Source organism: Delphinapterus leucas, chromosome 12, assembly GCF_059928025.1.
Source record: "Delphinapterus leucas isolate spDelLeu-1000000601 "Yukka" chromosome 12, BTC_Dleu_Yukka2, whole genome shotgun sequence".
Taxonomy (NCBI): domain Eukaryota; kingdom Metazoa; phylum Chordata; class Mammalia; order Artiodactyla; family Monodontidae; genus Delphinapterus; species Delphinapterus leucas.
Window position 1 is genome coordinate 65,840,960 of NC_143140.1, and position 24,931 is coordinate 65,865,890.

Sequence of the window (24,931 nt, forward strand, 5' to 3'; positions counted from 1 at the left end):
AATCATAAGCAAGAGTCATAAGTAAAGTCAAAAGATCTTGACTATATTATGGGTCAGTAAGAAAAAAACCGACAACCCAGCAGAAAAGGGGACTAACAAAAGGAGTAAACAGCCAACTCACAGAAAAAAGAACAGCAAATTCTTATATAAAGGATGTCAATCTTACTCATTATCTGAGAAATGCAAACACTACAGTGAGGTACCCCTTTTCAGCCGACAGACTGACAAAAATAAAACTTGAACCATAGAATGTGGGAATTCAAAGTAAGGGCCCTGGAATCCAAAGCTGCCTGGCTGACCTTCGGCAAATTTGTTAATCTTTGCCTGCCTCAGTTTCCTCATCTGTAAAATGGCGATGATAACAATGGTATTTATCTCTTAGGGTTTTGTGAGGATTAAGTGACTTAATGTATGTAAGCCATTTAAAACAGCGTCCAGCATTATAATAGGCATCAATAAGGGACTGCAGTTATTACTGCTAAATTGAGAGGCTGGGGGTGGGGACTGGAACACATGCATTGCTTGTGGGAGAGTAAATTCATTTACTCCACGTAAGGGCCATGTGCCAGGATCTTTAGAAACGAAAAGAAGTGACAATCCAGCATTTCCATGTATTTAAGTATATTCTACAAATGTGGTCCACATTTGGGAAATAAGGTGTATGCAGAGGTATATTCATTGTAACATTGTTTGTAGTGGCGAGACTAGAAACAGCCTAATATCGCACTCCATCCACAGGGAATTGGTTTAAAAATGTGGTTCCTTGGTACAATAAAATCTTGTGAAACTACTGAAAACCTTTCAGTCTCCTCAGAGTAAACAGATAATGAGAACTGCCTCATGAGTAGGGAGGGAGGGTGAGGGCACAGCTCTCTAGCTGTCACTGTCTTGTAAACAGTGAAGGGAAGGGAGCAAAAGCAGTCTGCAAATTGCGCAGCTCAGTGCCTAGCGTATTGTAAAGGCCCCCAAAGTGGTAACTGGCATTGTTTTATTATTTGTCATCATTTATTTTCTCCATATAATAGAGCCACATTGCCACGGGCTCCACGGGCCACCTGGAGTTGTATCAATGTCTATTAGAGATATCATTGGCTTTAAGCCTTTGCTCAAAAACAAAAAAAGCATCTCTCAGCTGCTTGCCAGACAGGTCTGTCACAAGCAGCTGTTTCCCAGCCAGTCCCAGTCATGGCTTACAGCCAGGGAGCTGGAGAGCATGCTTGAGTGAACCCTTAAAGTTCTTTTCATCTCTGCTTGGGATTGCTTCACTCTTGTTTACAGTACAGCAACTGCTAGAGAGCAGGGCTGCCCATTCTGCTCACGCGGCAACCTCTGCTCCCAGCTGGGAGGTCAATCGCTTCCCTGAGGACGAAGGCCTAACATTGTGACCTACAGAGTCCACATCCCCCAACCCCGGTTGGAAAGACACATAATAATTTACGGAAATAAAATTTTGATACATTTTACAATCTGTGAGGAGGTTCAAATATTTCTAGTCTGAAGAAAGCGTAAAAATAACCAGGATGAATCTTTATGTTGTATTTTTTCATTTTGTCAAGCACGCGTTCCTCTGAAATGTTTTTGCAAGTTTAACTGTGTAAGATTGAGGAGAAAAGGCACAACTTTCAATTTCCTTATAACCTATTATAGATCACTTGTTACTTAGAGTGTCTTAGAACTCAAGTTAAAACAAGAAATATTTTTATTGATTTCCTTCCTCAACATCATTCGGTGATTTGCTTTCTTTTCAAATCTCCTTTCAGAGGTATAACACCTCATTTACTGGGATAAAACCTTATTTTCAAATAGATATTTGAATAGATTTTCTAATTTACTGTTTCCTATGTTCAAAATGTACATACCTGAATCACATTTCAAATGTATATTATTGTTATCATCCCTTTCAAGTTTTTTTTTTTTTTTTTAACTTGTCAATTCCAGTGCTTCCCTGTTCTCTGAATTACCAAACTATTTCTGGCATTGTCGGGGTGGTGGGGGAGGATCTTGACTTATTCTCATTTAAAAAAGGGAACCCATAAAACTGGTGGATTAAGAATTGATGTCCAAATAGTTTCCAGTTTATGACTCATAGTCAATATATCTCATTTCTTCCTATACACAGATCTTACACCACTAGCAAAAGCCATATTTCAAAATCATCTAGGTCTGTGGTCTTATTTCTACCTTTTCCTTATTTTTCAAATCTCAGTGAAAGCATTCCATCCTCAAGGACCCCTTCACTGACCACACATCCTACTCCTACCACAGATTGGTTCAGACATTCCAGTTCTATATTCTGCCCTCTTATACTTTTTTACCATAGTGTTTATTACCATTTTTTATTATAGTTCTCAGCATTTATTTGATTATTATCAATCTCCCTTCACTAGACTCTTAAATTCCTTGAGGAGACTGATATTCTCTTACTCATGTATCCTGAGTCTAGAATAACGCTTGGCTCATAGTAGAGATTCAACAAATATTTAGTGAATAAATGAATAAATAGAGATGAAAAAAATGAATGAATGACTAAAGTCCCCAGAACTGTGACCAGTATATGGTGGCATTCAATAAAATGATAGCTGATATGATTATTGCTGGTCTCCATTCCAGATCAAATCAATTTGCTGAGTATTTTAGTTTGTTGAAGTCTTGATGGTGGCTTCAGAAACAAAGTTATGTGCTCTTTCAAATAACTTTCTTACAGTTGAATTCTTTTCTGTAGTTATGCAATAGACAAATATGTAGATAGAGATAGAAAGAGACACGTGTGTGTATGTGTACATGTGACTGTGTTAATAAGGAATAAATCAGGGTTTCCCTGGTGGCGCGGTGGTTGAGAGTCCGCCTGCTGATGCAGGGGACACGGGTTCGTGCCCCGGTCCGGGAAGATCCCACATGCCGCGGAACGGCTGGGCCCGTGAGCCATGGCCGCCGAGCCTGCGCGTCCGGAGCCTGTGCTCCGCAACGGGAGAGGCCACAACAGTGAGAGGCCCGCGTACCACAAAAAAAAAAAAAAAAAAAAGGAATAAATCAATAATTTTTTAGATATAAAATTATGTGAAATAATTTTTCTATTTAGTAATCATGCATATTATAACATATATACACCTTGATTTAATTTCTTATTAAAACAGTTAAATTTTTAGTATAAGTTTTAGCAATTCTTATCAGGATTTCCAAAATCAAGAATATATGACCAGAAGTAAACAAGGTTAATTACTTATACATTTTTTTCATTTTTTGAAAAGTTTGATTTTATTCCTTTTAATTTGAACACTTTAATAAAATTTGCAAGTTCAAGACTTCATTTTTCTTTAGAATAAAATATGATAATCTCAATTATATGGGGATTTCTGGATAATTAGTTATTTTTCTGTTATAATAAAGTTAATTTTCATTTTGATTCTCAATTTAGTGATAGCAAGGACTCAGAATTACTTGGTATTAGATCCACATGGAAAGTTTGAGACTTGTGATTAATTACCATTCCACTATTACATTTGATTTCTTAAAATGAATTTACTTATAGCTCATAGACAGTGAAGATATTTTGAAAGCACTTTTTTCCCACTGAAATTATTTTCTAAACAGAACATTTACACACAGCAATACTTTTATTAATTTTTCTATTGGAACCAGAATGTCACAACTCATTCTGTCTTTTAATTGGCTTGTCAAACTTTCCAGTAAACTTATTTACCTTTTTTTCAGTTGTAGAAACAAATTTGTCATATATGGCTGGGCTCTTAGCTCACCCCATCATCTTTCTCATTCAGTGCCTAGATACCCGCTGTGCATCCCTGGTCTCTTTCCCGCTACGATGTGCTTCAGCTGTACTCAAGTGCTTTCATTGCAAGTACTCTTTCTTGTGCATGTGCGTTTTGTGTGGGCTGCTCCTTCATCCTCAAATACCATCCTTCTCATTCTTTGCCTGACTGTCACTGGTCCTTGGAAGTAACAGCCTAATAACAGGAAGTCTTCCATGACCCCTGTTCTATTCTTTTTGTATGAAAGGAAAGAAACCCTGGGCTTCCCTGGTGGCGCAGTGGTTGAGAGTCTGCCTGCCGATGCAGGGGACATGGGTTCGTGCCCCGGTCCGGGAAGATCCCACATGCCGTGGAGCGGCTGGGCTCGTGAGCCATGGAGCTCCGTGCACGTCTGGAGTCTGTGCTCCGCAACGGGGGAGGCCACAACACTGAGAGGCCCGCGTACCGCCAAAAAAAAAAGAAAAAAGAAAATAAACCCACTAAAATCAGATCATGGCCAAAAGGAGGGGCATTCTTTTGAGAATACAACAACAGGTAAGATCCAAAGACAGTAAGTAAGGTAGAGCTGAGCCACACCGGTAGTGGGTTAGGGTGTTGAAAATCAGGAGGTCACTTCACGTTTTCTCCTGACTCTGCTTCTCTCCAAGTGCCCACTCCATACTTCCCTTTCTGTATCTACCAGAATCCTCTGCTGACTCAGCTTGCACGGTGAGTTCAGCGTGGTCTCTGTCAGTTGCTCTTGCTACATTGTGACTTTCGGCTCTGTCTGATTGCAAAATTCTCAAGCCGCAGCAAACCTTAGAGCTCAAGCCAGAGAAAACCCCGGTCAGCAGAGTGAATGGATGGGCTGGATTTCTGTGAGGCATCTGATCAAATCATTCATGACCACAAGAGCAGGGCCATGTCCCAGGATAGGTAAGGCTGTCCTTTCTAGTGGCTCTCAGGAGAATAGGTTTTCTAAAGTAGACTACAGGAGGTATAAGCAATGATAGTCATAAGGACTATAGCCCTCCAGTTTGGGATTGGTACCTTTCTATGGGCTCCCAATACATTGTGCTACCCTTGCATAGTTCTCAACATACTGTATTACAATTAACTGTGACTATTTCTGGCTTCCACACTGGGCTAGGAGCTTCTCGTGAGGTTGGACCATTCTTGTTTTTCTTTCTTTATCCCATGTTTCTGGTACAGTCCTTGGTATACAGTAAGTAATCAATAAATGTGTGTTCCAGAGCGCAGGCGGATTAGCATTCAGTATGCATATTTGCAACCTATTTTTCACACTAAATATATATTTTGGGTAATTATATGGTAATTAGCCAAATATGTTGATATGGTAATTTCTCGCCTTTCAGCTCTAGAGCCCTAGAGTCCAAAGGCTCTGTTTTATTTTCTCCACAAAATAAACCTCCAGTTTTCTGCTGACAAGGGGGAAGAGATAGTCACCAGCTGCATGGAACTGGGGAGAAGATCTGGCCCTCTAACTGCTTCTTAAACAGACTTTGAACCAATTTGCCCGTTTTTTAGTCCTACCTTCACAGCCTGTAACAGAAGTACCTGGTGTAGCCCATTTTGCATATGTCTGGTTACATCTTGGTTTTCTTCACTTTTGGCTTAGGGTTAGGCTTTCTTTGGTCTGTTAAAGCATTTATCAAGTGTCCACCTGTTTTTCCATCCACTATTGTGTTATTCTCGTCATGTCTTGCCAATTCTCTTTGTCCCCGAGGATTTATGCCTTTAAAAAAGGCATTCTTTTGTCTTAGTATGGTCTGGGGAGAAAGTGAAAGCAAATGTACCCATTTGATCCATCATCTTTTTCCAGACGTCCCTGTTTGCATGATTTCCTTTTTTTAATTTTTAAAAATCACTTTTATTGAGGTACATTTGATACATACTAAAATTCTTTGATTTTAGGTCTACGATTCAATGAGTTTTGACAGACATATGCAGTCGTATAACCACCAATATCATAATGTAGAGCATTTCTATCACTCCAAAAAGTCCCCTTGTGCCCATTTATAGTCAATTTCCTCCTCTCACCCTGATCCTAGCAAGCACAAGCCTGCTTTCTGTCACTACAGTTTTGTCCTTCTAGAATTTCACATAAAATTGTTTATAGTATTCCCTTATCCTCCTAATGTTTGTAGAATCTGTAGTGTTTGTGCCACCTGTTTCACAATATTAGGAATTTGTTTCTTTCCCAACAAGTCTAATTAGAGGCTTATCAATTTTATTAAGCTTTGCAAATAAATATCTTTTGGTGTCATTGAGTTTCTCCATTTCTTTCTGGTTTTGATTTCATTAATTTCTATTCTTCACTATGTTTGTTTCTTTTATATAAAATATAACAGTCCTTAGCTGCCCATTATTAATATGATGAAAAGACATTTTTAATATGTTTTGTCTAATTTTATTTTATTGGTAATATAGTATTCCTTTGATTGGCAGTTCCCTATTATTAGTTAGGGCATTGCTTTGAATGTTTTCTTGGCCATATGCTTCTCTATTTCTGGTAAGTGCCTTTCTTTTTTAATAAAAAGAGTTGGGTTTTTTGTCATTTTTTTAAATACTTAAGTTTTTCAAAATATCATTAACTTTAAATGATTATAAAGTCCCTTGTATATTAAGAAAGATCATGCTTCATCTCTCTGATTTATTCATTCTTTTAAAAAATGTTTGTTTGAAAAACCAGGAGCTATGAGGTAATTTTTGATAATCACCTATATTTTTTTTCATATGCATTTGAGGGGTTTTTGTGCATGTTCAAATTTTTATCTTTTAGAAGTTGATACTGGAATAAAATATGAGATATCTTTTTTTATACTGTTTTTCCAATATTTTGGCTTTAGGTGGCTTAAGGTATAAAGAAGTACAAAGCTTTTTCCCCCACTATTCTCCATATTATGAGAATGAACAAATCTGTCTTACACTGGGCCAGACTTAAGCATCTGACGTTCTGGATGATGTCACCAGCACAGTGAGGAAGAGGAAATTCTTACTCTTTGGGGTTCACAGCTGCAGTATTCCTCCTTGTCTCCCAAGATTTTAGACTATCCTGCAACTATGGCATCTTTGTAGCAAATGTTCTCTCAGATGAATGAGAAGGAAAGCCATGTGCTTGTCTCAGGCTTGGTCCTGTGTGTCCCATGATCATACCTAACCAGCTTTGATGACCACATCAATAGAAAAAATGGGATTCCCCATATTGATGAGTCAAAAAAATGTCAGGATCTTTCCTATATACGTGTTATATGTGATTATATACTTGTGGGGGTAAATATGGATAATAATTTTGAAGAGAATGGTGAGTTAAATTTTTTTTTTCTGTGTGAGGGATCTGATACCTGACCAACGAGAAGTATCCACTTGCCTCAGAGCTGGGAGAGGAAGATAAGGTGGGCAGCCTTGGCTTTATTATGCCCAATATACAAAGATAAAGGAATTGCTACCAGTTTTCGACTGCAAAAATATAATTGTAATACCTACTTCAAGGATACGTAACACCTACTTCAAAGCCAGGTGTTGTTAAGAGACAAAACAATTTCTAAATTTTTTAAGCTCTCGCAAACAAATTAAGTGTGAAGCCCGAAAGACTTGAATGTTCAGCGGACTATAAACCGTGGGAATACAGAACTCAGGAGATGATGCATGAAAAGTCCCTGCTACACTGCAATGAGAGAAAGTTGACTCTTGGTTTCTGTGGAGTGTGGAAAGGAGAAGGGTGAGAGGGAAGTGCTCAGTTAGACACCTTTCTGACGGCTTTACCTTTTGTGAGCTGAAATCCTGGATGGGAAGGTAAGTGTTAGGCAGGTTGAATAGAAAGCCTGAAGCAGAGATGCTTCTACCCTACTTCCTGATTGGGCCTCTGTGGGCAGAACGTTCCCCTCATCGATATGGAGGGCCTTCGTCCAAATGAAAAATGTTTACACCGTGTGGCTAGGCAGAATCTGATGTAGCGGATGAAAGTTGGCTCTACTGTAGGAAGGGAGCAATACTGAATTTCTCGCATGCTTTTGGGGATGTGGAAGTTACCTGAGTTGAGAGCCAGTGGAGTTACCCAGTGGGCCTTATAGTCAAAGATAAGATGACCCTAACAATCATCTCAGGGTTCCGTAAACTGACCAAAGGCAGACAAGTTGAGAAAGCATTTGTTCCTGAAAAACTGCTAGGGTTGGATAAGAACAGTGGGAGTTTATAGCCTTTAGCCATCAGAGGGGCAGACTTGATTTCGTGAGGTGATGGTGGAGTGTGAAAATGGCAAAATCTATAGAAAACAGCGGAAGAATCTGAAGTTTTAAGTCCAGGAGAGTGCTGAAAGAAAAAATTCTCAGAAAAATAATCAAAATCCAGAGTAGCTATAACATATTACCTACAAGTCCAGTTTTCAACCAAAAATTACAGTACTTGCAAGGAACCAAGAAAGTCTGACTCAGATTCATGAAAAAAAAAAAATCAGTGTGTGTGTGTATGTGTGTGTGTGTGTGTGTGTGTGTGTGTGTGTCTGTATGCATACTCTGTTTTCTTAATTTCTTTAAAAAAACCTAAGGTTTAAAACAATGATTATAACACTGCATCATTGGCTTTATAACATATAGATTAATACATATGATAATAATGGCAGAAATGAGGAATCAGAACATGGAGATCTATTACAGAAAACAATGTTATATTTTACCAGAATGAAGTCAGTATTAATCTGAAGTAGATGGTAAATTAAAGATGCATATTATAACCTCTAGAGCAACTACTAAGAAAGTAACTCTTTAGAAAAGGTAAAATTCAACAGAGGAATTAACATGGTATAATAAAACATATTTGAAATACAATTTTAAAGAAGTGAAGGAGAAACAGAAGGACAAAAAAAACCACATGAGGCAAAGAGAAAACAAATAGCAAAATGGCAGGCATAAATTCAGATTACTTGGCAACCCCAGGTTTTGCTTGACCTGAGGTATAAAAGAGACAATGTGGGGTGGCAGAGGCCGTGGACAACCAAAAAGTGAAGACTGAACAGCAGTTCCCTTTAGATGGGGTCTGCATTTGCCATTTTTCCACAGTTTCTATGACTCAATTGCATTCACTTTCTGTGCTCACTTCACTGACTTTGTTACTTGACAACGAGGTGTGTTTTCTCCATCACAGAGGGGTCAGTATCCCTTCCTGATCCCATGGGCTCTCACTTTGCAGATGCATATATCCAATGGGAGCTCTTAAACCTTCCCAGAAGTTATATTTAAATCATTTATAGTTATATTTAAATCATGCATAATTTATGTAAAAATTAAATCATTTTATTCTCTTTCTTAGGGGTAGGGATTGAGTGATTTATCCCTACCGTTCCTATATGGAACGGATCTATTTAAATTTTTATGTAAAGTTGGGAAAATGTAAAACATTTTGTTGACATTTAGAGATACTAGTGTAATTTTATGTTATTATTTGTAACACCAGTTTATAAATGAGGCAACCAAGGCTCAGACAGTTCTTGAACTCTGTACATGGTCACATTGCAATCCAAGCTTCTTCCAGGGGAAGTATTTTTGCACTTACAAAAAAGAAAGAGAAATCAGGAAGTCAGGCAAAGTCTTAAAAATAAATTAATGCCATGGAAAAAAAATTTTTTTTCTAGATCTCATAAAAATGAAAGAAACTTGTTTTTTCATTTTAGACTGGGCTAGATGTCTTCCATGTGCCACTGGAGAATTGGAGGGATTTCAGCTGGAGAAGCTCTGGAGCCAGTGCTAAAATAATTACTCTATAGTATATTTCATTTTTTAAAAGCTGAAAAGAGAGTTGTTTCTCAATTTTGAGAAGTCATAGCTCAAACATAGATAACAAGTTGGTTGTGTTTGCTGTTTTGGCCTTACTAATATCCAAAGTTTCAGGCACCAAGGCGCAAGTGTTTACATATTTTGTACAGTACAACTTAAGGAATCATAAAATCTTACACCCTCATCTTTTCTGCTGTACTAGATTACAGTTCTCAATCATTGAATGACACATTCATTGTTCACCTTTACACTAACCGGAGAAGTTTTGTTGCAGTTTCTGTCTCTTGACCTTATTGTACTTTGGAGTGTGAAGCTGTCCCTCAGATCATTTTGAATATAAACAAGATGGAGACAAGACTTGTCTATAGCTCAGTGTATGGCTAAACAACATGAGTGGCCCACTTGATCCACTTTTATTCTAATTTTAGGGTTTCAACTGGATTTTTATAGTTACCCATAAAAGTCCCAGTTGGGCACTTCCCTGGTGGCGCAGCGGTTGAGAGTCCACCTGCCAATGCAGGGGACACGGGTTAGTGCCTCGGTCTGGGAAGATCCCACATGCAGCGGAGCGGCTGGGCCCGTGAGCCATGGCTGCTGAGCCTGCGCGTCCGGAGCCTGTGCTCGGCAACGGGAGAGGCCACAACAGTGAGAGGCCCGCGTACCGCAAAAAAATGATTTTTTGACTTGGGATGCAGACAATACACTTATTTCATTTGTTTTCTCAAGTTCAAAGCCACTTTGGAATGACTCTGTTGAGTTGCTTTTAGAAGTTTTTACACTCATTTGACCAGTCTCAGTAATTCTTTGTCCTTGACTCTGATTTTTGGAAACAGTCAAAGGAAAATTTAGAGCCACGTTTGGGGTAAAAAAATGTGAGACTATGTGGTAGTGAAAAGCTGTTTCTCTTGGGTGGTTTGGTTTGAAAGCTGACTCAAAGGTAATTAAAAAAAAAAAAAGAGCTCAATAGTGCTTTGAGGGAAGGCCTTTACTTCTTCCAGATGTCAGTTACCCTTTCCACTAAGTTCTCGTAATATCCTATGTGTGATTCTATTATGCATATATAATTTGGGTTTTTGTTTACTGCCTTCACCCTGTTTGATCAGACTGAGAGCCACTTGGGAATGATATACTTCTGTGCATCTTTGATATTGTTGGAGACCACTGACATTTTTGGAAGCCAAGAGACTGAACTGAAGGATTCATTATTAGAATGAATGAATCAATCAAGCAATATAAATGGAGAGCCTCCCAAGTTAACTATTTTAAAGGGGACAACACACACCTTATATCTGTTAAGCATCCATTCTCATTTAAAAAAATCTGTATATATTCCTGAAATCAAAATGAATTGAAAATTAATTGATATTGGATGGTATAACTTTCGTTGGTCACTAAGGTCAGTTCCGGGTATGGAAAGTCATTGTTTTCCGCTTGACAACCAAGACTCAACGTCACTACACACTTGTGGTTTTTCTAATTGATGAGCAAGGAAATGTAAAAGTTGTAGAATCAAAGGTGAAGCAAAACCCACCAAGAATTATAGCCTACTGTTCGTGTCCTAGTTCAAAAACAAAGTATCAAAGTACTCCAGACTGTTGAAATTTTTGACGTTGCTAACAAGTATTGGCGGCAATCTCAGGAGAGCGCAGCGCCGACACTTTGAAGCTTTCGATGTATAAGGTCTAAAAGAACTAATAAACAAATAAAGCAAGAGCAGCCCTCGCCCCCAGCACAGAAACCACAGAAAACCACAGAAAATTATATCTCTTTTATGTGTGCATTTGTAAATTCAGGTATTTTAAGGTTGGATAGTCCTGAGTAGCGTAGGTAGTGGATAGCAGGGCTTTGAGCGAATTCTTGTCTGTTTCTACGTAGGAGACAAAGGTCGCTTCCCCCAACGCTTGACCCCATAGCGTCTCTGCTTGTCCATCCAGAAACACACAGGTCTGTCCTGACCGCACTCTCCCGCCTTTGAGAAGCTGCACTGGCCCGGAGGCCGGATCCTCCCTCTCCTACGCTCTATTTTGAGGCCCCATGATCTCATGCCCTCTGCAGACCACGCTCTGCAGTTCCAGTCCAGCCCGCGCCGCGAGACCACGCAGGGCGATTCCTGCAAGTGTTCGGCTGGTGGCCGGGGCGCGAGGCGGGTAAGGCTGGGGGGTGGGAGGTGGGGAGTTAAAGACGCGCCCACGTAAAGGACCCAAAATAACCCACACGCAGAGCGACCGCCATCAGACAGGAAGCCAAATAATCCGGGGCGTTGAGCTGCTTTCCCCTCATTCGCAGCGCCGGGCTGCGGGGGCCGAGCCAAGGGTCTGGCGGCGAGGGGCGGGCGCGGCGGTCGGGGCGGGGCGGGGTGAGGCGGGGCTCATGCGGAGCCTATTAAAGGCGCGGCGGGGCAGTGAGAGCCGAGTGCCCAGCGCCACGATGGAGCGCGACGGCTCCGTGGGGGTTGGGAACCGCGGCGGCGAGGGCGGGCGCGGCTCCCGGGAGGGCCCTGCGGGGAACGGCCGCCACCCGGGCCGTGGCTCTGCAGCCGAGGCGCCCGGGGAGCCGCAGGCGGCCTCGTCCCTGCTGGCCCCCATGGACCTGGGGGAGGAGCCGCTGGAGAAGGCGGCGCGCGCCCGCACGGCCAAGGACCCCAACACCTATAAAGTGCTCTCGCTGGTAGGTCCCGGCCGGCCCGGCGCGCGGGAGGGCGGGGAGGGCGGCACCCGCTCCTGCGCTCCGAGCGGGCGCGGTCAGCACCCGGGGCCCGGAGAGAGACAGCTTTTGTGCCGCTCCTCTTCGCCTTCTCGCTCTCCTCTACCGGCTTTATCGGTGCTCATCACCGCCGAGCCTTCTCTTCCCCCCGAGGGAATAGTTCACTCTCACTTGTATTACTGATGCTCAGAAGGGCCTGTTTATGAAACCAGGCTGTTAAAAATCGAGATCTTTAGAAATCCCACCTCTCCCCCGCCCCAAGAGAGCACAAGGTTTTTCGTGGGGAAAAATGACCAGCCCGAAAATTGTTGGTCTTAGGAAGGACCGACAAGGTGTTTTTGTTTCGTTTTGTTTTTTTAATTTTATTTTTTAATTTAATTTTTTTACCTCTTTTGGGGGAATCTGGGTGCAGTATTGATGACTTTCCTTGCATTAACCGATTCCAGTTGAAAAGATTTAACAGAGCTCTTTAAGTTGTATCAGGAACTCTAGAAAATACTTTTCCTCTTGGCTTTGTGTAGGAATTTCCATGCAGCTGTTCAGAAATTCCGTCAATATTCATGTTATGTGAATGTGAAGAAAAGTTAATGATTCTTCGTCTACTCTTTCAATCATAGGTTACACGGTTTTTGTTGCTAACAGAAGTACTCACTCTCCCTCTGCTATTTTGTCGTGACAGTTTCAGGATCCACAGTCAATTTGTGGGGTGGCTTTTCATTCTACATGTAGGGTAGGAAGTGCTGGGCTGAGAGTCAGAAGCCTGGGTTCTTGCTTTCATGGCCGTTATTAATTGCTGGGGCCTCCTATAACTCTCCCCAAACCTCAATTTCTTCTATGTTAAAATGAGGACAACATCACTTCTATGTGCATCAGATAAGATTATTGTGAGGGTCACTGTGCAACATTGCATGTGGAGGAGTAAATTCGAAAACTACAAGGAGATATAATCATTTTACTGTATTATATGCAAGTGACAGTTCTATGTATAGTGTACCTTAAAGCATATAATCACTTACATATTATGATTAAACAATGCAGTGTAGAGGATATCTTTTCTGATTTTTGAAATCTTTCCTTTCATAAGCATTTCCATTTTCATTCTGTCTTGGGTATTGTGGAGATGATACAGTGCTCTGAGGAACCAATGTTCCTAGACTAAAGAGATGGTGTCATATAATTAGTACTTAAAAATAAGCCTAAGATTCAAAGGGTAAGTGTCCCAAAACACATACTGTTTGTATCTCAAGATACATTTCTGCATCATATATCACTGTTTAAGAACACCTGATATTGATGAGAACTTAGTTTTAGTCTTTTGAGTCACCTTTTTTGTTTTTGTCAATGGAAGACCTTAGCTTTTGCAACACTATCACTTAACTTAGTACTTTTCAGTGTTTGGCAGGCATTCAATAATCGTACGTCGAATCTGTAACTCCCGTGTGAAATCACTTCAACATGCCAATCTACAGTCTTGAAAGTTTGGTAAATTGCCAGTTGCTAAATTCCATTTTAAAATCTTTCCTATTCATTTACCCATAAATCCACAATAGGTATCAGCAGAGATCTGCCTTTGGAACATGCATTTCAGTCTTTGACACCTGCAGTCAGCTGATCAAAAAGCATTTCTTTATGCTCTGATGATGCAACTCTGGGCTTTGACATGGAAGTGTCTTTAGTACTTTTACAAGTAGGACAATCATGAATATTTTTTATGCCATTAGGAGGGGTCTCTTGCTGTAACACACATTGAATTGGACAGAATTCTTACTTCATGACTTTTGATGAAATACAGTGGGCCATTAATGTACACCAAAACTCATTGCTGTATTTTTGAAACTCTTAATTAATGGTTTCAGGTGAAAGTGAAACCTCTTACCCATTCTTCTTTCCCTTCCCTGCTTCAATACCCTTCTTCCCTCTAGACTTTCCCAAATGATGCACTTCTAAAGGGAAAAGTCTCCAAGAGGAGCTTGACAGTTGTCATCAAAGAGCTCTGGGACATGTCTTCTAGAGAGAAGCTGTAATTATGGGATTCCTTTTTCAGGTGAAACATCAGCACACTTTTCATAAACCTGAAGAAATGGGTTGACTAGTTGCATCTGGGATTGGGATTACAAGAGCCCAACCACTGAGGTGGTCCTCAGCCACACGGTTGTTATCTAGTAGGATAAACACAAGAGTTGCCTTCTGGAGAGATAGACAGTGGTGACATGACTGTTGCATTTTTCTGAAAGTGTTTCAGATAAACTTAAGTGCCGGAGGTATGTGAGAGTAGATGCAGAAGGGATGATCCCGCCCTACGCTGGCTTCTCCCCATTTGATCCCTAGGAAGACCACAGGCTCTGCTCTGGAGGCTTTGGCCCTGGGCTCTGGAAGTACTCATGCCTAGGCACTGAGCCAGACTGTGGAAAACCCCAGAAGGGCAAATAAGTACATGCTTTAGTAGATATGTTAGATCTGGATGCCTTTACTGGTTCCAAGTTAAGTTTTGAACTGAAATGTCAGCTTCCACTGAGGTTGGCCACGGACATTTATTTGAAATAACTTTCCTGTTCCCTGGCAGGTATTTTCAACCACGTTGCAGTATACTTCTCCACTGTACAGTAAGCTCTTCCACAGCACAATTTTGTGTTTGTGGCCTTCTGCTGTCCTTATGAATACATATACCTGTGTGTGTTCATAAGGGGCCTTGTGTGTGGGTGGCTGTGAGTGAAGACAACTTTCACCTTTTGATGAAAGAGTTCTTTGTAAGTGGCAGAAGTTGCCTTGTTTATTAGAAATTTGAGTGTGAAAGTTATTAATTCTGCTAGCTTTTCTCTCCCTTTTGCATCATATCATCTTATTTCTAGAATACAGCATGGAGAATATTCAAGACAGTCCTCTGCTCTTAATCTGACTCAGAATTGACATTGCTTTTTGGTTTGTAAAATGTTATATCTGTCCAGCTATAGTTGAGCATTTTATTTCAAAAATGACCAGAACATCTTAGGGGCCAGAGACATCTCCTGTTTTCCCCTTATGGTGTTTGTTGCACGTGTTCTAATAAAATGTACCCAAGGTTTCTAGGAACCCAGCAAGACTTGTGTTTACTTCTGGGCCTAAGATGGTACCTCACACTCAGTGTCAGCTTTTGGTCGAATGAATGAAGTGCACTTTTACTTAGACTGAGTAACACTTTGACTTGGAAAAGGACAAGATGGGAAGACTAAATACACAACCACATACCCATATGGCCAGTTGAAAGTCAGGAATCCAAATATAGATGCATTAATAGAGATGACATTGGGTATCAATTCAGGGATAAGATCAAACTGGAATATCACTTGTTTAGCACATAGGGAGACAGAAGAGGCAGTGAATGAATGATAAACAAAAGTTCCCAACTAAGGCCAGCATACCGAAGAGGCCAGCAGGGCCTCCATGATAACTTGAATTCAGAATCAAGATCTAGCTACTGGGCACACCCTCAGAAAGAAACAAGGCAAGTGCAGCCGTTTGGCAGGTACAAATAAGACCATCCTTCAGGTACAAATGGGTCTCCCTTGCTTATACCAAGGCATCTTCTGTTTTGGTGACTTTGCTGTCACACCCCAAATGCAGTCCGTGTGGCTCTTGTAGGGAACTGTTTTCTTCAGCGTTGCGTTCTGTGACTCCCTTTCTTCTGCTTTGAGTCATATTCTGGTCTTTCTCTCTCTCACCATTTATATTTCCGCTGTTTCTACTTCATGCAGCCTCTTAGGAATACACAGGCACCCTTTCAACCCTTTTTTTTTTCCATTCTATTCCACTTTTTCAGTTACCTCTGGGCACTCAGTTTTGCCGTCTCCTGCCCCATCATATCCTAATCATGACTGTGAATCATGACTCTCGCTAGAGCCATGTTGAAAGACCTTATGCATTTTGTATAATAAAGATCTTGGGACCATTAGCCTTTTTAGAATATTTATAGGAATTTTTTTTATCAGCTTCTTATCTTCCTCCAGGCAACTCTTTTTCTCAGATATCAGTATTAAAGGCAAATGAAAATAGTTTTAAATTCAGTTTTATTTTTGAGTTTGATCATTTCCATTGCAAAATATCTGTGTTACTCTTAAGACATAGCAAATGTATTTCATCTATATTATGGACATTTTAGACAAGCCAAAGAACTTAATCATGATTCATAACTTTTGGGGAGGGTAGGCAGGGGGAAAGCCACTTCAAGTTTCAAACAACATAGGAACAAAAACCTTTTGGAATACAACTTGTAATTAGAGATCTGCCTCTGGTTAAAATAAACATGCCTCCATCAACCATGAAATATCCCCCAAACAACAAAAATAAACAAGAAACCTTTTAGCAAATGAGCCCAAGGCAGAACATAGATTACTCTTCTAAGTTCTGTGCAACAAGAACTGATTGTCAGAGTGCTGACCCAATATGAAAACCCTTTGGCATCAAACGAGAGCTAAGTTATGTATTTACCAAGGAAAGAAAGTATAATAATATATTTAAAAGGGCTTCTCAAAAGAATGACCCGAATGTTCAGCTAAATATTAACTGGAACATTCTGTTTCCTGAGTGTTTTAATTGTATGAGGTTTGATTACAAGAATTAAGATATTATCGATATCATTATAGAAATCAAATAATGTGACATTTGTCTAAAATATGAAGTATACTAGAAGAAATAAATAACTTAATAGTTAGTGAAAGAATACCACTATTAAAATCTAACATTTCTCTTTTTTTAAATTTCATCTCATAAGGTGAGATACTAATTTTACCTTGATCTTGAGAAAATTCAGAGAAGAGAAAAATATTATTATCAAGCTGAGCATCCATAGGTAGGGTAGCGTGGGAAGATGTAAACATCTCATTTTTAAGCAAGTATAAGGTCAGTGACGTAGAAATCAGTTCTGAAAATCCTTTCTAGTTCCATCTAAGTCAGTCTGTCTTGTGCTGGGCCCCCTCCCACCTCCCTGAGAGTCTTCATTAACAAACAAACAAAAATATATTATCGATAGTATTTTTCATTTTATCCTCGCACTTTTGGTTTTTAGAATAACGTTTGGTGGAAAAGTAGGCGGTAGAAGTTCAGATGATTATTACATAGCACTTTGCACTTTCAGAAGCATTTTCTCATATAGTTTTAATTGATCTTTGGCATATCAGCAACTCTGAAATAGGAAAGTATGGTGACAGTCAATCCTAGTTTACAGATAAGGAAACTGAGGCTCGCAGAGGTGTTTCTTAAACGTCAGGGTGCATAGGAACCAGCTGGGAACTGTTAAAAGACCATAGATTCCAGGGCTCCAATCCCAGAGATTGTGATTTAGAAGACCTGAAATTGTTATGGACTGAAGGTTTGTGTCCCTCCCAAATTCATATGTTGAAGTCCCAACCCACCAATGTGATGATACATGGCAGTGGGGCCTTTCAGAGGTAATTAGATTTAGATGAGGTCATGAGGATGGAACTCTCATGATGGGATTTGTGGCCTTGTAAAAAGGGGAAGAGAGAGAGGAGATCTGAGCACACACACCCTCCCATAGAGGAAAGACCATGTGAAGACATAGTGAGAAGGCAGCCATCTGCCAGCCAGGGAAAGAGCCCTCACCAGGAAGCAAATTGGTCAATTCCTTCATCTTGGACTTCTGAGCCTCTAGAACTGTGAGAAATACATTTCTGTTATTTAAGCCACCCAGTCTATGGCGTTTTGTTATAGCAACTTGAGCAGACTAAGGTAGGAATGGATCTAAAGAATCTGTATTTTTTAAACAAGTACCTCAAGTTGTTCAGATGTAGTTGGTTCAGTTATTCCACTTCTAGAAACAGTGGGTTAAATTTATAGGCATATGTCACATCATTTGTAAGTAGTGAACTATGATAACTGAAAGGACTTTTAACTACAGATTTTTATTCTGGACTAATGGCTAACCCCCCCCTCCCCCATTTATTTCCCTTTTATCAGTGTGAAGTCAATAATCATGTTATCGTGAGCTTCCAAAGTATACAGATTTGGGGAAAAGTGACTTCCTTCTTAATCTGAGTTTCCTTCTTAATATATCTTTAGATGTACTACAACAGGAAAACAGAGTCATGATAGTTGTTTTGGAGTGAGTGAATTTTCTCAAGCATATCTCATTTGTGGGTCAGTCATTTTCTCACCATACCTTAGGACTTTACACAGATTTAGGTGGCAAATATCCTATCACTGATGTGGTTTGAGACCCTTAAAGATCACTCTATCTTGGTTTTCAGGGAATAGTCCTGAGAAAGTATTGGGCTGGCCAAAAAGTTTGTTCGGTTAATGAATATGTTGTTCAGTAAAGTTCTTGCTGAAAATGAAAAATGTCTTTTATGTTTACTTAAAACCGAAGGAACTTTTTGGCCAACTCAATAGTTTATTCCTAGAGCTGATTTCTTTCCCTTCATAAGTTTTTTGACATTAGCAAGCATCTGGAGCCTTTGGTCTCTCATGGAGCGAGAGAACTGAAAAACTCAGCAGTTTTTTTATGATGCTATTATACAATAAAATAAATTTAGCTATTATTATGTGATTTTTTTTTTCCAAATAGAGTTTCATATTACTCCAGAGTACCTGTAAGTGATTTTGGATAAATATGTTCAGAAGCAAAAGGCAAGACAGGTAGAACAAAGCTTCAGCCAGAGTATTTCAAGCAACAGTTCTCAAAGTGTGGTCTGTAAATCCCCGAGGGGTCCCCAAGGACCTAAGAGCCTTCCAAGGGGACTGTGAAGCCTAAACCATTTGAACATTGATAGACATTATTCACCCTTCTCACTGTGATGCCGTTTACACTGCCGGAAAACTGCTTCCTCAGCAGGAATCAGGGCAGTGGCACCAATTGTACAAGTCCTCATGCATCTGCAGTTAAAACCAAAAAAGCCAGTTTCACTTAATGAAGAAGTAAAAATGTCCTCAATGAAGCAGATTTTATTAAATTTGAACCTAAATTACCTTCCTTTTTAATATTCTGTGCGACGACATTGGAAGTCTGCCTTTAGCACGTCTGCTGCAGCCTGAAGTACTGTTGTTTTCTGGAGGGAAAGCAGTCGAGCTGCTGTTTGAGTTGTGAGCTGAACTAGCTGCCTTTTTCATGGAACACCATTTTTATTGGAAAGAGCAACTGACAGACCAGTGATTCAGACTTGGGTATTCGACACATACTTTCGCAAAAATGAGAAGCATTAGCTTGTCACTTCCAGGAAAACAAAATGAGGTACCTGCTGCCTGTGATAAAATTCGATCTTTCAGGTAAAACTTGAAATTTTGGAGAACTTGTTTCTGCCACTGTAAGCTTGACAGCGTCCCAATCCTTAAAGATTTTTCGGACGAAATAGATGGAGATAGTAAGGAATGTGATTTTTTTTCATCTGGTACAATGACATGTGTCAACATTTGAAAGAAATACGTAGCTCAGTGAACCAATATTTTCCAAAGGACCAATGGATGATTTACAAAATTATGCATGGGTGTAAGTTCCAATCAAACTGCAAGATAGACTAATGAATTTTAATATAATGGTATGAAAAGTTCATTAATATTGTTTCAAGTTTCATGTTGCATTTCACCTTTAAGAAATTATAACTAAGAATTTTAGTCTAGTTTTAAATAAGAATGTACACAATTATCTGAAAAGGCTTCTTAGGGTCCTCAGTAATTTTTAAGAGTATAAAGGGATTTTGAAACCAACAGTTTTGAGAATATCTGCTGTAAGGAAAGGTGTGTTCATTCAATACTATTTTCAGTACTAGGGAGAGAGGGAAAGGAAATTAAGACATATAAAAAGAATCAGCTATTTACAACAGTTGCATCTTTATTTAGGTAAGGTCCTTTATGGATTTCAAAATACTTTTACATCTACCACCTGGTTTGGTCCAAACCACAGTTCTGCCATTATCTCCATGTTAGAGATGAAAAAATCATGCTCAGAGAAATTAAGGGGGCTTTCCAAGATTACAAGACTAGTATAATTATTCTCTTAATCTCATTGCCGTAGCTTATTGAGAAATGAAGTCAGACAGAATTGGATTTAAATCCTGGTACTGTTCTTTTTGAAGGTAGGCAAATAACTTAAATTTCCTGAATATCAGCTTCCACAACCATAAGATAGGCTTGATAAAACCCTGTTAGGTGTTGTTAGGAGAATTAAATTAGATGAAGTATACAAAGTGGCACATAGTGTGCCCCGAATAAGTGGTCATTTTTCTTGTTATTTTTAATAAGCTTCAGTGTTACTGAATTTTTACATTTTTCCTTATTCAGAAGACACTTTACATCTTTGCTACCCAAAGTGTGGTCTGTAGACTAGCATATCAGCATCATCTCCTTGGAACTTCTACAGAGTGCAGACTCTTGGGCCCCACCCCAGACCTACCGTACCAGAATCTATATTTTCACAATCCCCAGGGATGTGTCTGCACATTGAACTTTGAGGAACACTCCATAGGGCTATGAGGAGGCACAGAAGGCGCCCCAACCTGGATTTCTTTGGCTGGGGGTTCCAGTCAACCCTTATCCTGCCATTGACTTCATACATGTTGCTATGATTTAAAAAAAAAAAATTACTGAATGTTCCTTACTGACCTCAACTGTGTTAGCGTTGTGTGGAGGTGGTGCTGCGGCTGGTTGCATTTGCCCCTTTCCTACCTTGAACTTAAGAGGCACATTGATTAAGGTAGCCCCACCGCTTTTGTCATGTCTACAGGACATTTCATACACAGTCTGTTTGTTTCTTTAATTGCCTTTCCTTACCCTGCCTTGGCTTGTCCTTTAATTGCTCTTTATTGCTGTCCGCTGTGCCAGTCTTCTGCCTTTGCTGTGATCTGATAACACTCCAATGTTCTTTCCAATTCAACCATCCATCTATCAGAATATCAAGTAGATTTCACTTTACATTTCTCCATCAATAGAACTCTTCAATTCCAAGTTTCCACTTCAGTACATTCTCAACAATCTACAATATACTTGACATAATACCAAAACAAAGGAGTCTTAGACCAGGGCTTTTTCAAGTGGTGTTGAGGTATTGAGTCAGGTTTGATGTGTTTGGCACAGAGTTTACTCCATGATACTTCATCATCCAAACACACTGGCTTCCTATAAAGTGCCACCCCGCACCATTTAGATTAGAAACTTCTGAGACCAGGAGAAATAGGTGAATGAAGTATATCAGGTGGGAAGGGTGTAGGTTAGGAGCGCTGTGAATAGACTGTTGATCTTATCTCCTTTTGGATTAACCAGAGAAACAGTACAAAACAGCTCTGCTTGTACACTATTTAAATACCTTACTGATCAGCTCACAGGAAGTAAATGTGAAGAATGTTGACATAGGAAAGTGTTTATGCCTTTGTCATTTCTTGGAAACTTTCAAAGGGAAAGAGAACATTGATTTTTCTGGGAAGCTTCAAAGATCTTGAGAGACGGGTCATGTGAAGGGTACTAAACCTGGAGTCACAAGAATTATTTGCTCTGTGACCTTTGAGCAGTTGTTTCGCTTTCTGTGACCATAATATGAGAGTTTTGGATTAGGTGGATTTCTTCTAGGTTTTAAATCTTTGTATAGAGAGCTTATAATATTTCCCCCATGTTATAAAGATACTACGTATTGCAGAAATTTCAGAAGGTATAAAAAAAGTATAAAGGAGAAAATAAAAGATTGTGTACTTGTTATTATCTGTTATTAATATTTTGGTTTTTTCTCTCGGGACTTTTCTCTGTGTATGTATCACTTCTTTTTTTTTTTTTTAACAAAAATGGGATCATGCTGCATATACTGTTCTATTTTCTTTTTTAACTTATATTTTCCATTATGAGATTTTCCCATTGCTAGATGGCTTTTTTTTTTTTTAATTTTTGGCTGTGTCAGATCTTAGTTGTGGCACGCAGGATCTTCGTTGATGCACGTGGGATCTTTCATTGCAGCGTGCGTGCTCTTCCTTGCGGTGTGCAGGCTTCTCTAGTTGTGGCGTGCAGGTTTTCTCTTCTGTATTTGTGGCGCGTGGCTCCAGAGTGCCTGAGCTCTGTAGTTTGTGGTACGCAGGTTCTCTACTTGAGGTGCACAGGTTCAGTATTTGTGGCACTTGGGCTTAGTTGTCCTGCGGCATGGGGGATCTTAGTTCCCCGACCAGGGATTGAACCCGCGTCCCCTGCATTGGAAGGCGGATTCTTTACCACTGGACCACCAGGGAAGTCCTGCTAGACAGCTTTTTAATGCACCTTTCATGAATGGGATTTTGAGACTTTTATCAACTTTAGTTCATGGGGTAATCTTTGAAAGCATCTCTACTCATACCTCAGACATAATCATTCCCCAAGAATTTAAATATTTTTTAGGACACAGTTTTTGTTTTATTCATCCCTCAACTCCATCTCCATTGCCTATGTCTCTTCTTATGGTTCAATTATTAGTTTTCTGAAAATAATTACTTCCTTGCACTTTGTTTCCGCTCAGAATTTCTCAGAGACTGCCACAACACATGTGGGAAATTGTGTACTCCTAAATGCACTCTTCTTTTCAGCCTTATTTATCGTCACTCAGGTAACAGTGTTACCACTGAGGGCTTAACACTTACAGCTTCATCCATTCATAGCAATCCTGCAGGCCTGGGACATATATGTGTAGCCATTTATTAGTCCATATTTGTTAAGCACTCAGAGCAGACCCATCACATAGTAAGTGCTGTGTGTTTGTTGAATTCCCATATGCCTCTATTGAGTTTACTATATGTCAGACCCTATGTTAAGCCCTTTATCTGCTTAATTGGCACAGTTGTGTGAGGCCGAAGGGAGCAAACGTGTTGGCTGGTGAGTGAGTCTGGTATGGAGCCCACACCTCAGGGGACTCTATGTCCCATATGTTATAGGGGACTCGCACATGTTATATGCATAACTTGGATTTAGAAGTTCAAAGGGTTCAGGTTATTTTTCAGCTTCTGGCCTGGTGGTACTTTCCAATTTAGAGGGTCAGAAAGGGTCTCAAGATGCCTATCTCACAAAAGTTCCAGCTGTGTTGAAACACACCTTCCATTACAGCTCAGAGTTTTGCTGTTCGCCAGATACACTTTACAGGGACCATTTCTTTTCTCTACCCCAGAAGTGGTCTTTCACCTCCTTTTTTCTCACCCAACACCAGGTACCCGCTGGAATCCAACTGAATTTATCCTCCCAAAGGAAACGCTCCTTTACTGCTCTTTGGCTTGTATCCCCTGTCCCTGGATCACTTAACCGCAGTTGCCACTTAATCATATAAAGGCCGTAGAGCTTAGAGGTTAAGGGCCAGAGTGCTGGAGTTGAATCCTGTCTCTGCCCATAACTGTTGTGTGTCCTTGGGCAAGTCCCTTAACTTCTCTATGCCTCAGTCTCCTCACCTATAAAATGGAGATAATAATAGTAGCTACCTCACAGGTTTGTGGGTTTTTTTGTTTTTTTTTTTTGTGCGGTACGTGGGCCTCTCACTGTTGTGGCCTCTCCCGTTGCGGAGCACAGGCTCCGGACGTGCAGGCTCAGCGGCCATGGCTCACGGGCCCAGCCGCTCCGCGGCATGTGGGATCTTCCCGGACCGGGGCACGAACCCGGGTCCCCTGCATCAGCAGGCAGACTCTCAACCACTGCGCCACCAGGGAAGCCCTCACAGGTTTGTTTTGAGGGTTATATGAATTAATCTATGTAAACTAATTAGAAAAGTGCCTGAAAGATAGTAGAGGCTAGATTAGGGGTTATTGTTATTATTATGGTTATGGTTAGTAACTTTTTCAGCAAATATTTAGCGTTCCTATTGTGTGGGCAGTAATGGTTAAGAGGCTGGGGGCTAAATGGTGGTGAGGGGAGAGGAAAGACTTACTCCATGTTCTCATGGTCCATCCCCACAGGACTGGATGTTTATCAAAAAATCCTGCAAGAGTGTCTCTCACTGCAGCTGTGATTGGTGTTGCCTAGAAATTATACGCAGGGCTGTGAGAGAGGGTAGTGAGGGGGAGTTGGCTTAGTCAGAGAGGTCTACGAAGGTGTCCAGGAGGAAGTGACAGGCGAGCAGAAGAGGATTCTGAAGGGAGGCAGCAGCACATACAAAGGGCCTGGGGTAGCAGTTAGCATGGTGTGACCCAGAATTGGGAGATGACCAGGTAGCTGGTAGGCAGAGAGATGTGTGATGGGTGATGAGGCAGGAAAGGTAGTCAGGGGCCAGGTCCAGGCAGGGCCTTGCAGACCATCTTAGGGCTTTTGGGTTTTGTTTTAAGAGCAATCGAAAATCACTGACATATTTTTCTGTTTGCTTGGTTTTGTTTCCACTTTTGTTCATAGTGACAAAGTCTCATTTACATTTTGGAAAGGTCATTTTAGCTTTAGCGGCAAGAACAAATTAAAGAGAGCATGTGGGTGTAGAAAGAGCACCGTCTTATTTTTTTACTTGGCTATTTCATAACTACTTTCTCTTTTCTACTAGATTTTTAAGTTTCACATGTGACTATGTAAATTAAAATTTGCATGAATTAAAGTTCAAAAGCGTAAAAAGGAATTCAGTTCCTCATCATGCTGGCCACTTTTTAAGTGCTCAGCAGTGATGTGCTGGTACCACCCTGTAGGGCAGCACAGACAGAGGGAACATTTTATCATCTTAAAAACTTGAATTGAATCATGCCAAAGATGGTGATATCATAGGGTGTTTTATGTTTTTTTCCAGCAAGTAAT

At 40.3% G+C, this 24,931-nt stretch overlaps 1 protein-coding gene across 1 annotated transcript in view; it reads left to right on the forward strand.

Annotated features, from left to right (window-relative positions):
* Window positions 1-11,947: 11,947 nt before the first annotated feature.
* Window positions 11,948-24,931, forward strand: part of ENPP1 (ectonucleotide pyrophosphatase/phosphodiesterase 1) — a 68,250-nt gene continuing 55,266 nt past the window's right edge. The window contains exon 1 of the mRNA XM_022556715.2: window positions 11,948-12,205. Coding sequence (XP_022412423.2) covers window positions 11,966-12,205 — 240 coding nt within the window. The 5' untranslated portion in view covers window positions 11,948-11,965. The remainder of the gene's footprint in view (window positions 12,206-24,931) is intronic.